Here is a 12,846-nt window from a genome sequence, read left to right as displayed (position 1 = left end):
CTCCTCCATCCATGGGATCTTCCAGGCAAGAGTACTGGAGTGGGGCGCCATTCTAAGTGCCAGGGGTGTCAAACCATTTGGTGTCCAGGAGTGTGCACCGAGGGGGATTAGTCTGTCTACCTGCCCACCTGGCTGGTGGGAGCACACCTGGCTGGTGGGAGCACACCTGGCTGGGTCACCCTCCAGACTCGGCGCCTTTGGCTGCCTGTCCACAGGTTGGGGAGCGGGGCCTCAACCTCTCGGGGGGGCAGAAGCAGAGGATCAGCCTGGCCCGGGCCGTCTACTCTGACCGTGAGCTCTACCTGCTGGACGACCCACTCTCGGCCTTGGACGCCCATGTGGGGAAGTATATCTTTGAGGAGTGCTTTAAGAAGGTGCTCAGAAGGAAGACCATCATCCTGGTGACCCATCATCTGCAGGTGACCACCCTTCCAGGGCTCTGGCCATGATTGACAGATAATGTAGCTCCTCAAGCCCCTGCCATCTCAACATGATCAATAACAGCCTCCCAGCAGATACCCCTTAGTATCTCAGACAGACCCTGAAGTCAGAGAAGATTGCAAAGAACTTGATGTCCTCTGTTTTCCATGTGGAGGAGATAAGTTGGTAAAAATGGAAACTACATTTTTAAAAATTGTTTTTTATTGAAGGATAATTGCTTTATAGAATTTTTTTAATTTGTTTTTTTGAAACTAAATTTTGAGGTCTCCTTTATCTTCAAAATTGTATGGGCGGGCCCCTGCTTTTGAAGTTACAAAAAACTCCCTCAGAAGAATTCGCCAAGTCTCACATTCTTCCATCAAGTACACTGGCTGTGCTGGGTGCTGCCTCTCATGGGTCATTTTCCCTAGATATGTTCATACCAGACCCTGTTATTATTTATCCTTCTCCTATCTGAGCTTTAGTAGTTTTGGTATAAAATATGTAAGACATAAAAACAGGTGAGAAAATAACCTAATGAAAGCCCATGTAACTGCCACCCAGATGACGCATCACAGTCCATTGTTGATGGCCCTCAGATCACAGCCCCTTCCCTCCTTCCTGCCCCTCATATTTAACAACTTATAATTGATGCTTTACTTTCTGTGTCCTTAGGTAATTTGCTTTTCTACTCAACATAATATTTTTAAGGTCTTCCATGTGGATACATGGAATTTTATTTCTTTCTTACTAGTATTGTATTACAGTATCTGAATATTCCAGAATTGAATTCTCCAGGATGGATATTCAGGTTGTTTCCCATTTTTCACTTTTACAAAAAAATGCTTCAGTATATTGATACATTCTTCTATATGTGTTTTTAATGCATGTGTTTGAGAGGGCTTTTTTGGGAAGTGTTTTAGGAGTAGAATTATTGGTTCATAATACTTCAAAAATCTTTAATTTTACTAGATATTGTCAAATTGTTTTTCAAAGTAGCTGTACCAATCTATACAGGCCTCCCCCTCCACCCCAATTTTGTAAGAGTCCCTTTACCCCTAGTCGTTACCGACACTTGGGATTGTTTTTGCCAAACTGGTGATATAAAATATTTTCTCAGGATTTAAATGTTTCCTTTTGAATAGTGAAGTTGAGCATCTTTTAGTATGCTTGTTGAAGATCTTATTTCTTCTGACTCTTCAGTATTTAGAGTTTTGTGACCAGATCATTTTATTTGAAGATGGGAAAATCTGTGAAAAAGGAATTCACAGTGAGCTCATGCAGAAACGGGGACGATATGCCCAGCTTATCCAGAAGATGCCCGGGAAAGCCACACAGGTGATTCCCCACCCCACCCTCACTTTCGACCCAACTGGGCGGACCATTCCCTGCAACCGTGGCTTCTGCTTTCTCCCCAGGGTGTGTTGCGGGGAGTGGCAAAGACAGAAGACGACCTGCAGCTGGAAGCTCAGGCCCAGACCACTTGCCAGGAAGAACTTCTCAATGAAACTGCTGGTAATATGCTGAAAGAAGTAGTGAAAGCACCTGGGAGCAGGGTGCAACCCTCCGCCTGCCTGTCTGCATCTTCCACAGGCCCTGGCATTTCGTCCTGAATGTGAGACCAGGCCTTGTCACTCACTGAATGGGGTGCCAGACGTTACTCATATAGGGTACAGATCCAAGTATTGGAGGGCTGTGGGGTAAGGACTGTGCTGGTCAGGAGGCCTGAAGCAACCAGGAAGTGACTATTGTTGGGGGGAACAGCTCAGGGTGTGCAGAGGCAGAATGAGGGTTGACCTCGAGTGACTCTGATATGAACTTTGCAAGGTGTCTGGGCCATGAATTCATTATACATTTTTTGAGAACAATGCCATTGGAAGTCAGAAATAAATTAAGCCCAGTTCTGGGCATTCAAAAGGTGAAGCTGAACATCTTTTAGTATGCTTATTGAAGATCTTGCTCTTTTCTGAGATAAGGTAGCAGATGAGAAAGACTTTCATTTTTAATGTAAGACAGGTTCTGGATTAGAATTCCAGGCCTACTGCTCTCAAAGCTGTGTGACTTTGGCCAAACAGGTTAAACTCTCTGAACCCTCAGTGGCAAAAGTGGAGATAATTGTTCTTATATTACAACACCACAGTGGAGATTAGCAGAGGTCCTGAGGGGTTAGGACAGTGCCTGGCATATCTGTCACAAATAGAGTCTTCAGCTGCAAAGATCAGAAGCCAATTTGGGCAGAAAAATAATGTGTTGGCAGAAAAGGGTGTAGATCACGGAGTGGAAAAAAAAAGTTGGAGTAGCAGACCTCAGTAAGTTTGGAGTCTAGAATAGCAGGAACAGGTATAGAATCCTTTTGAAGAAAACCTGCTTCAGATGTTTTCCATCCTAATCTAATTTCCCTCAAGATTAAAGTTCCGCAAAGAGAGCTGTCTTCTCCTGGGAAAATAGCGGTGTTGCTGTTAGAAGGGGGAGCGGCAGGCAGAAACAGTAGGTATCCCCCACAGTGCTGCCTCCTGTTACTGTTGTTGTCATTGACATTAATGACATCTACTGATATTTCAGATACTGATCTCTCTGCCCTGCTGTAGGCCGCGTGTCTGCTTGGGCTGGTGTTACACCTGTTTCGAGGCGCTGTTTCAGAAGCGTATTGCTACAAAGCATCCTAGTAATTATCTGTAGGCCTGCCAGTTGTCAGATGAGGAGACAGAGAGGTTAAGTGATTTGCTTCTTGAAGCTGTACAGTATCACGATTCTGATACTGATACAATTCTTGTCCCAGGTCACTGCTTTCTTCCTTCTCTCCCGCTCTCTCTCTCAACACATTCAGCCCTCAGGAACCTCAGGCTCTCCAGGGTCTATTGAATGGCTGGCGATGGACCCCCTTTTCAGAGTCCAGGCAGGCCTGCAGACTCTGCTGGTTAGAGTTAGACTTGGGTGGGGTACGGGTGGCAACCAGAACAGAAGGCTTCGCAAGGACTCTTCTTGACCAGGAAGGAGATATAGGAGATTGGGAGGCATACTGTTTCCTTTTTCTTTTCCCTGATCCAGTGCTGGAAAATCAGCTCGCAGAGAAGGAGAAGATGGAAGAAGGGTCCTTGAAGTGGAGAGTCTACCACCACTACATCCAGGCAGGCGGAGGTATGCGCTGTTAGCTGCCCCAGGCCAGGCCTACTCACGAAGCTGGGCCGGACTGGAATGGGCAAGGTCGTGGGAGGTAGAGGGGCACAAAGGGTCGTGCCATTCATGAGTTTACCTTGCATAATTCCAGCCATACTCAACTATAATAACTCTACCACTGTAGTCAGTGCCAGAAATTATGTTTCCATGTGTATCTGTGTTAATATACCTGGCATTTAAAAAATCAAATATGTCAAGGCATATAGACATATAAATTATTTTCACGAAGGGACAAGTTTACACTTTTTTGCCTAGAAATAGGCATGGCAGGCATGCCATGAAGGACCACATGGGGAAGCACCAAGGTTGGTCAGGAGGCTGGGAGTGGTAAGAGAGAGCAGGGCCCCGAGCCTTTGTTGGGGTTTCTGTGGGAAAAAGTGGGTGAGGCAGGGTAGGCACCCTGAGTAAGCTTAGGATTGGACAGCTTGAACAATTCTGGAGGGCTCATTGCTATAGTGGTGGTCCTAGTTGTCTGATACCTGGTCTTAGGGTGATTTAGGGGAGGGTAGATATTGGCTTGGTGGGTGAGAGTTTGATAAAAGAGGTTACTGGGAGGATGGGCTGTGGACTGGTTCGTTTGTATATCAAAGGTGTACTTGCAAGCAGTTACTTGCTGTCTAGGAATTAGCTAGCCTTGGGATGACCAGTCTGTCAGGATTAAGGCCCCAAATAACACAGTATTAGGAATATAGAAAATAAGAAATATAAGCAAATATCATTAATATTTTTACTGAAATAAAGAATGCCACAGAATTCTTTATCTCAGTGTTTTTCATACTACAGGTCCTAGCCCACTGGGCTGTGAAATCAACCAAGTGTGTTGTAAGGAGCAATGAGAATAGAAATGTGACTAGAGTAGAAAATATCTGCAGAAGTGATGTTGGTGAAGCTTTCATTTTATTATGTATTAGACTATATATCTGAAGGTGGATGACAATAAAAAGTTTCAAAGCTTCTGTTTTATTTAATAGTGTATGTTATCAAATTCACATATATATAACTGTACAATGTTGTAAACATGAAACGAAGTATATGCTGCTGTGGTTTTGAGTAACTTAATTTTTGAGAGTAATTTTGACTCCATGCCAACTTTTTATTCTTCACTGATTTTGGGACCTAACCCTGCACAAGGTGTGTCTTCTCTCTACCTGTCTAGGGAGGAAGGGGAAGGCTGTGCATAGGAGATTGCCATCCTCACCCCTTCCACTGTGAGCATCCTTACAGGATATAACACAGGGCCTGACCAGAGCAGGGGAGTAGCAGATACTTGTGAAATGCAATGAATGAACCAAAAAACCAATTGATCTGTATTTAGGAAGTACCTATTATGAACTAGGCTCTTGCTGAGTTCTGGAGGGGAGGGTGTATAAAGTTGCCTGAGAACCTACCCTGTAATCTAACTAGAGAATTAAAACATTCATCCACTGGTAGCAAGAGAGATTGATCTCTGGGACCAAGCATGGTCTCAGATGTCATTAAAGAGAGCTGGCCCTTGGGTGGAGCTTGAGGAAGAATTCAAGAAAAAGAATATGGGCATGAGGCACAGACTGGATAGGTGGGTAGAGTGCCAGGGCAAGAGGTAAATGGGAAAGGAAGGCGTGTACCCTAGGTTTTCTCATCCTTGGCTTCATCACTTACAAGCTCTATGACTTGGGGCAAGTTACTTCCTCCCTTGGAGACTTGGCGATAGGCATTCTGAATTCAAAAATAATTCATGTATTTAGTACTCTACCTGGCACTTGGTACATAATAGTGAAAGGTAGCTGTTGTTATTTTGAATGTTGAACCCTCAGGACTTGCATAAGGGGAACCAGCTTCTCTAGAACACTGCTCACATAACCAGGCACTGGGCTGGGTACTTGACACACATTATCTCATAGCGTCTCTAGAGCAGCCCCTTGAGGCTGGCAGGAGTACCATCACCATCTTGTATGTAAGGAAGTGGACTGTCACTGACATTTGGTCCCTTGCCCAGGCTCACATAGCTTGTAAGTAGTTTGAGTCAGGATTTGAACCCAGGGCTTTCTAATCTTGGAACCCAGCTCTTTCTAGTCTTCTAAGGTGTCTGAGGAAGATCCAAGGGCCTGGTGTGGCCACGTACCTTCTTTTGGCACCGGTGTCACGTTTCTCCCTCTCCCCAGGTTACCTGATCTGCGGCGTGGTTTTCCTTCTCATGGTGATGGTAGTCTTCTTGCTGGTGTTCAACTTCTGGTGGCTGAGCTACTGGCTGGGGCAGGGCTCAGGGGTGAGTGCCATGTGGGGGTGGGGTGCATTTCTGTGCTCCTGGGTGGAATGGAGGACCTTCTGATTCCTTGGGGCCCCATGGGTATGGGTTAGAGAAGCTCATGGCAAGCCCAGTACCTGCCCTTGCCATCCTGATGAATGGGGCTCTAGAGGAAACCCTTGGGGGCTGAAACTCTGGAGCTCCCTCCCAGGTGGGCACCCTGTGTTCACAGAGCAAGAGGTCACCTGTACAGCCTCCTGGGAACAAAATCAAGAGGTTTCTGTCCCCAAACAGCTCTAATGCTTTACAGTCTGCTCTAATATGAGTTAGAGAAGGGAAAAGAAGTTTTATCCATCACTCCTGACAGCAGGGAAAGAGCTGAGCTCCAGTATGACTTGCACAGAAGTGATTTGGGCTTTTGAAAGGCAGAATGAGAGAGGAGGGAAAGTAGTGGCTCTGCTGGGCCAGAGAATGAAAAAGTACAAAAGGCTGGCGAGTGTCAGTACAATTAAGCCATCAGTGTCTGCAGCCAGCTTTCTCCTCCCACAGAGAGTGGGGGACAGAGGCTCTGTCCTTTCCGAGGATTACATTTTAAAGGAATCATTCTCAGGTCTTTAAGAAAGATGCTTCTGAGTTGCAAGAGATATACAGTCACAGCTGTGAGTGTTTCTTAGTAAGTGCTCTGAGGAAGAGAGATCAGGAGCCCGGAACAAACAGTAAATTTTCCTGGTAGAGGCACTTTCATGAAGGTGGGGGGAGCTGGGGTCCTCCAAGGGACATGCCTTAGCCTCTAGGAGCCACACTAGGGTTCGGTCAAGTCTTTCAGTGCAGGAGTTTGGACAGGGTTGTTTGTGTTGAGGGTTCTGGACCTCTCAGCCATTATGTACCAGATTAATTCATTAATCTTTCCAACCTCATTCTGAGGTAGGTATCACTGTCCCCATTTTATATTTGCAGAAATTATTCTTAGAGAGGAGAAGGAGCCTGCCTTGAGATGTCAATGTGCCTTGAACTCTGTGCTCTGAATCCAGGCCGTGATTTTCAAGCACTCTATTTGGTTAACTTTGAGTCATGTTTCAGATGGAGTTTGGTCAGGAAAGCAGGAGCCACTTGAAATATTTAGAGCTTCCAAAGATTTAATACACAAGTTAGAGGCTACACAGCCATTGGAAGGGCTGGAGGAGAGAGGGAAAGCAGGCTCCAGGAATTTTAGCAGCAGGTGGCACTAAATGGGCTGATCCTTGGAAGGATGCCTGCTAACCGCTGGCTGAACTCCAAGCTCCATGCACCTGTCCACAATTGCCACCAGAGTATAATGGCTTCTCTTTCAGCCTTTAGATTTCCTGTGAGTGCCTCTCTTTGGTAGAATCTAACCTAAGACCATGCTGGCAAGGAGTTTGAGAAACAGTTCTCAAACTCTTCCCTGAATCACAGTGGAGAGTGTGGAAGGAGGCAGAGGTGATGTTAGATGACCATCTAGAGCAGATTTCTAACAGCATAGAGTGAAGTAATCTACCAAGCCATTTTCTACCCTGCCAGAAGAGAAGAGGCTCATATCAGACAGCAGGCTGCCTTAGGACAAAGACGCCTTGAGGAAGGGATGCACAGAAGTCCTAATGGGAGTGGCGTTGAGTTTGGAGCAGTCAGGGTAGAGCAGGCAATGGAGTGGAGGCAAGAACCAGATCAAGGAGACAGGCCACTGAGACTGACGCTGGAGTGGTCCAGGGGATCAGCGCAGGGCAGTGGGGAGGAAAAAGGGAAAAGCGATAGCACCGAGCAGGAAGCTTTTAACATATAGTGTCACCTTCTACTGGCTGTTGAGTCTTCTGTAGCCCCGGGAAGACATATTTTTCTCCTTGCTGAATTTCACCCTGAACTCAGATGGGCTGAACCTCTGAAAAAGGAAACTCACAGTTTTCCTCTCTCCGCACATAAGGTCTCTGATACGCTAAGTGCAGGTTTTGATTTTTGTTTTTTCCCTCTGTATCAACCAGTTCTCCAGCTCCCTGCACACTCGCTGGGTGTACTACAATTCACTTCCATTCTGATACTACCTATCCAGAGTTAGCAACACCTCACAGGTTAAGGGTTCAGTCCCATAAGACTGCTCATGTGCCAATCACAAGTCTAGACATTTTGTTCAGTTCAGTCGCTCAGTCATGTCTGACTGTTTGCAACCTCAAACAGTAGTATACTGTATACAGTAGTATACTGTAGTGACTGTGGTATACCAGGCTTCCTTGTCCTTCACCAACTCCTGGAGCTTGTTCAAACTCATGTCCATCGAGTCAGTGATGCCATCCAATCATCTCATCCTCTATCATCCCCTTCTCCTCCTGCCTTCAATCTTCCCCAACATCAGGTCTGGAGTGTCAGCTTCAGCATCAGCCCTTCCAGTGAATATTCAGGTCTAATTTCCTTTAGGATGGATTGGTTTGATCTCCCTGTTGACCAAGGGACTCTCAAGAGTCTTCTCCAACACCACAGTTCAAAAGCATCAATTCTTCAGCACACAGCTTCCTTTATAGTCCAACTCTCACATCCATACATGACTACTGAAAAAACACAGCTTTGATTGGACGGACCTTTGTTGGCAAAGTAATGTCTCTGCTTTTTAATATGCTGTCTAGATTGGTCCTAGGTTTTCTTCCAAGGAGCAAGTGTTATTTCATGGCTGCAGTCACCATCGTGGCTGCAGTGATTTTGGAGCCCAAGAAAATAAAATTTCTCACTGTTTCCCCATCTATTTGCCATGAAGTGATGGGACCGGATGCTGTGATCTTTGTTTTTTGAATGTTGAGTTTTAAACCAGCTTTCTCACTCTGCTCTTTCACTTTCATCAAGAGGTTCTTTAGTTCTTCTTCCCATTCTGCCATAAAGGTGATGTCATCTGCATATCTGAGGTTACTGATATATCTCCTGGCAATCTTGATTCCAGCTTGTGCTTCATCTAGCCCAGCATTTTGCATGATGTACTCTGCATATAAGTTAAATAAGCAGGGTGACAATATACGGCCTTGATATATTCCTTTCCCAATTTGGAACCAGTCTGTTGTTCCATGTCCAGTTCTAACTGTTGCCTCTTAACCTGCATACAGATTTCTCAGGAGGCAGGTAAGGTGGTCTGTTATTCTCATCTCTCTCAGAATTTTCCAGTTTGTTGTGATGCACACAGTCAAAGGCTTTGGCACAGTCAATAAAGCAGATGTTTTTCTGGAACTCTCTTGCTTTTTCTGTGGTCCAGCAGATGTTGGCAATTTGATCTCTGATTCCTCTGCCTTTTCTAAATCAAGCTTGAACATCTGGAAGTTCATGGTTCATGTACTGTTGAAGCCTGGCTTGGAGAATTTTGAGAATTACTTTGCTAGAGCGTGAGATGAGTGCAATTGTGCGGTAGTTTGAACATCCTTTGGCTTTGCATTTCTTTGGAATTGGAGTGAAAACCAACCTTTTCCAGTCCTGTGGCCACTGCTGAGTTTTTCAAATTTTCTGGCATATTGAGTGCGTCACTTTCATAGAATCATCTCTTAGGATTTGAAATAGCTCAACCAGAATTCCATCACCTCCACTAGCTTTGTTCATAGTGATGCTTCCTAAAGCCCATTTGACTTCATATTCCAGAATGTCTGACTCTAGGTGAATGATCACACCACTGTGGTTATCTCAGTCATTAAGATCCTTTTTGTATGTCCTTCTATGTATTCTTACCACCTCTTCTTAATATCTTATGCTTCTGTTAGGTCTCTACTATTTATTGTGCCCATTTTATCTGTCCTTTATTGAGCCCCTCTTTGCATGAAATGTTCCCTTGGTATCTCTAATTTTCTTGAAGAGATCTCTAGTCTTTCCCATTCTATTGTTTTCTTCTATTTATTTGCACTGATCACTGAGGAAGGCTTTCTTATCTCTCCTTGCTCTTCTTTGGAACTCTGCATTCTTATGGGTATATCTTTTCTTTTCTCTTTTGCCTTTAGCTTCTCTTATTTTCTCAGCTATTTGTATGTCTTCCTCAGACAACTGTTTTGCCTTTTTGCATTTCTTTTTCTTGGGGATGGTCTTGATCACTGCCTCCTATACAATGTCATGAATCTCTGTCAGTAATTCTTCAAGCTCTCTATCAGATCTAGTCCCTTGAATCTATTTGTCACTTCCACTGCATAATCACAAGAGATTTGATTTAGGTCATACCTGAATGGTCTAGTGGTTTTCCCTCCTTTCTTCAATTTAAGTCTGAATTTGGCAATTAGGAGTTCATGATCTGAGCCACAGTCAGCTCCTGGTCTTGTTTTTGCTGACTGTATAGAGCTTCTCCATCTTTGGCTGCAAAGAATATAATCAGCCTGATTTTGGTATTGACGATCTGGTGATGTCCACGTGTAGAATCTACTCTTGTGTTGTTGGAAGAGGGTGTTTGCTATGATGAGTGTGTTCTCTTGGCAAAACTCTGTTAGCCTTTGCCCTGCCTCATTTTGTACTCCAAAGCCAAATTTGCCTGTTAGTCCAGATATCTCTTGACTTCCTACTTTTGCATTCCGGTCCTCTATGATGAAAAGGACATCCTTTTTGGGTGTTAGTTCTGGAAGGTCTTATAGGTCTTCATAAAACCATTCAACTTCAGCTGCTTCTGCGTTAGTGGTTGGGGCATAAACTTGGATTACTGTGCTATTGAATGGTTTGCCTTGGAAACGAAGAGATCATTCTGCTGTTTTTGTAGTTCTGATGAGTCAGCTATAAATTGGGGATTCCCATGACTCCCTCTTTGGGTTTGACAATTTTCTATAATGGCTCACAGGACTTAGGGAAATACTTTTATCAGGTTTTAAATAAGGGATATAGTAAATGGTACAGACGCAGAGCCAGATGAAAACATACATAGGGTGAGGTACAGAAGGGTCCCAAGTGCAAGAGCTTCTGTTTCCGTGGAGTTGGGGTACACCACCCTTCTAGCACGTGGATGTGTTTACCAACCTGAAAGCTCTCTGAATACCATGCTTTAGGGATTTTTATGGTGGCTTCAACCTGTGGCTCAGTTTTAAAGAATCCGCCTGCAAAGTAGGAGACCCCGGTTTGATTTCTGGTTTGCGAAGATCTACTGGAGAAGGCATAGGCCACCTACTCCAGTATTCTTGGGCTTCCCTTGAGGCTCAGCTGGTAAAGAATCTGCTTGCAACGTGGGAGACCCCAGTTTGATCCCTGGGTTGGGAAGATCCCTTGGAGAAGGGAAAGGCTACCCACTCCACTATTCTGGCCTGGAGAATTCCATGGACTGTATTGTCCATGGGCTTGCAAAGAGTTGGACACGACTGAGCAACCTTCACTTCAACATGTAGACATGATGGATCATAAACTAAAATTCCAGCTCCTTCTCATTTCCAGAAGATGGGAGTAGGGCTGAAAGTTCCAAGCTTGGACTCATGACTTGGTCTATCTGGTGACCAGCCCCAGTCCTGAAACTATTTAGGAGTCCCCAGCCCCTAGTCATCTCATTAGCTACAAAAGACTCTCTCATTGCTCCAGAGGCCTCAAAGATCTTAGAAGCACCTGTGTCAGAAACCAGAGTCAAAGGCCAAATATTACCACGAATGAAGCCCCAAGCACCCCCATCACCTAGGAAACTGCAAGGGTTTTACGACTTGTGTGTCAGGAATTGGGGACAAAGATGAAGCATATTTCTTATCATACCATACTCCCTGTCCTTTCTTGAAGAAGAATAGCAGTCAAGAGAGCAACTGGACCACTGCAGACCCCGGTGACATACTGGACAATCCTCAGCTGCCCTTTTACCAGCTGGTGTTTGGCCTCAGCAGCCTGTTTGCAGTCCTCCTGGGCATCTTGCTCTCAGTGGTTTTCACCAAGGTGACGGGGAAGGCATCCACAGCATTGCACAACAAGCTCTTCAACAAGGTATGGGCCTGGGCACTGGGCATGGCCACAGGCTGAGCCTTGACCTTGCTCAACTCTTTTTTCTAATTATTAGACTTTATTTTTTAAGCAGTTTTTGGTTTAGAGAAAAATTGAGCAGAAAATATAGGGTTCACTCTTACCCTTCACCACATCCTCAATTTCTCCTATTATTAATAGCTTGCATTAGTGGGGGACATCTGTTACAGTTGATGAGTCAACATTGATACATTATTATTATCAATCAAAGTCCAGAGTTTACATTAACGTTCACTCCTTATGTTGTACCTTCTATGGGTTTTGACAAACATATACTGGCATGCGTCTACCATCAAGTATAATACAGAATAGTCAAACTACCCTAAAAGTCCCCTTTGCTCAGCCTATATCTATCCCTCCCCTAGACCTCTGAAAACTGCTGATCTATTTTGCTGTCTCTGTGGTTTGGAGAATACAATGTCATATAGTTGTGAGTTTACACTGGGTCACTAATTGGGTGGGAGCAGGCCACAGCATGAGATAGGTTCTTGAAACTCTCCCACGACTAAGTTTAATGCCCCTTGCTAGAGGATCAACCCTCAGCTATCAATGCTGGCCTCCGTTGGCTGAGCACAGTCACGTAAAGAGTTGCTTCTACTTTCCTTAAGTTCCTTTTGAAGTAGGTATTTTACCCTTATCTTACATATGAGAAAATGGAAGCCCAACATGTGTCATGGTTAGAATGTATGTTAGGGCTAGAACACCAAGTTGTCTATAGTATCACATTGCTTCTTGGAAATGTCCTTTCTTTCTTTCACTTATCAAATATTACTGGGTGCCAGGCTCTGGAGGAGGCCCTGGGTTCACAGTGGTAAGTGAACAACACCGATGTGGTTTGGGTCATCTTAGCCTACAGCCTAAGGAGGGAGATGGACAGGAAAATAATCTGTTGTAATATGATGTGCAGAGTTAACCATGGAGGGTGGCACACAGGACCAAAAGAACATGGCACACCTGACCCAAGCATGGGGGTGGTGGAAGGAAGGTGGGAGTCCAAGAAGGCTTCTTGGAGGAAGTGACCTCTATGCTAAGATCTGAGGATGAACGAGATCTCGCCAGGTCAAGATTTAGAAGTGAGCAGAAGC

General features: G+C 44.8%; 1 protein-coding gene across 1 annotated transcript in view; it reads left to right on the top strand.

The window, feature by feature from the left end:
- Positions 1-12,846, top strand: part of ABCC11 (ATP binding cassette subfamily C member 11) — an 80,209-nt gene that overhangs the window by 47,611 nt on the left and 19,752 nt on the right. The window contains exons 14-19 of the mRNA XM_068993016.1: positions 216-419; positions 1,624-1,758; positions 1,839-1,935; positions 3,469-3,558; positions 5,739-5,842; positions 11,528-11,725. Of these exons, the coding sequence (XP_068849117.1) occupies positions 216-419; positions 1,624-1,758; positions 1,839-1,935; positions 3,469-3,558; positions 5,739-5,842; positions 11,528-11,725 (828 nt within the window). The remainder of the gene's footprint in view (positions 1-215; positions 420-1,623; positions 1,759-1,838; positions 1,936-3,468; positions 3,559-5,738; positions 5,843-11,527; positions 11,726-12,846) is intronic.

Source organism: Capricornis sumatraensis, chromosome 20, assembly GCF_032405125.1.
Source record: "Capricornis sumatraensis isolate serow.1 chromosome 20, serow.2, whole genome shotgun sequence".
NCBI lineage: Eukaryota > Metazoa > Chordata > Mammalia > Artiodactyla > Bovidae > Capricornis > Capricornis sumatraensis.
Note: the sequence above shows the minus strand (reverse complement) of the source record. Positions and strands in the feature narration are given on the sequence as shown.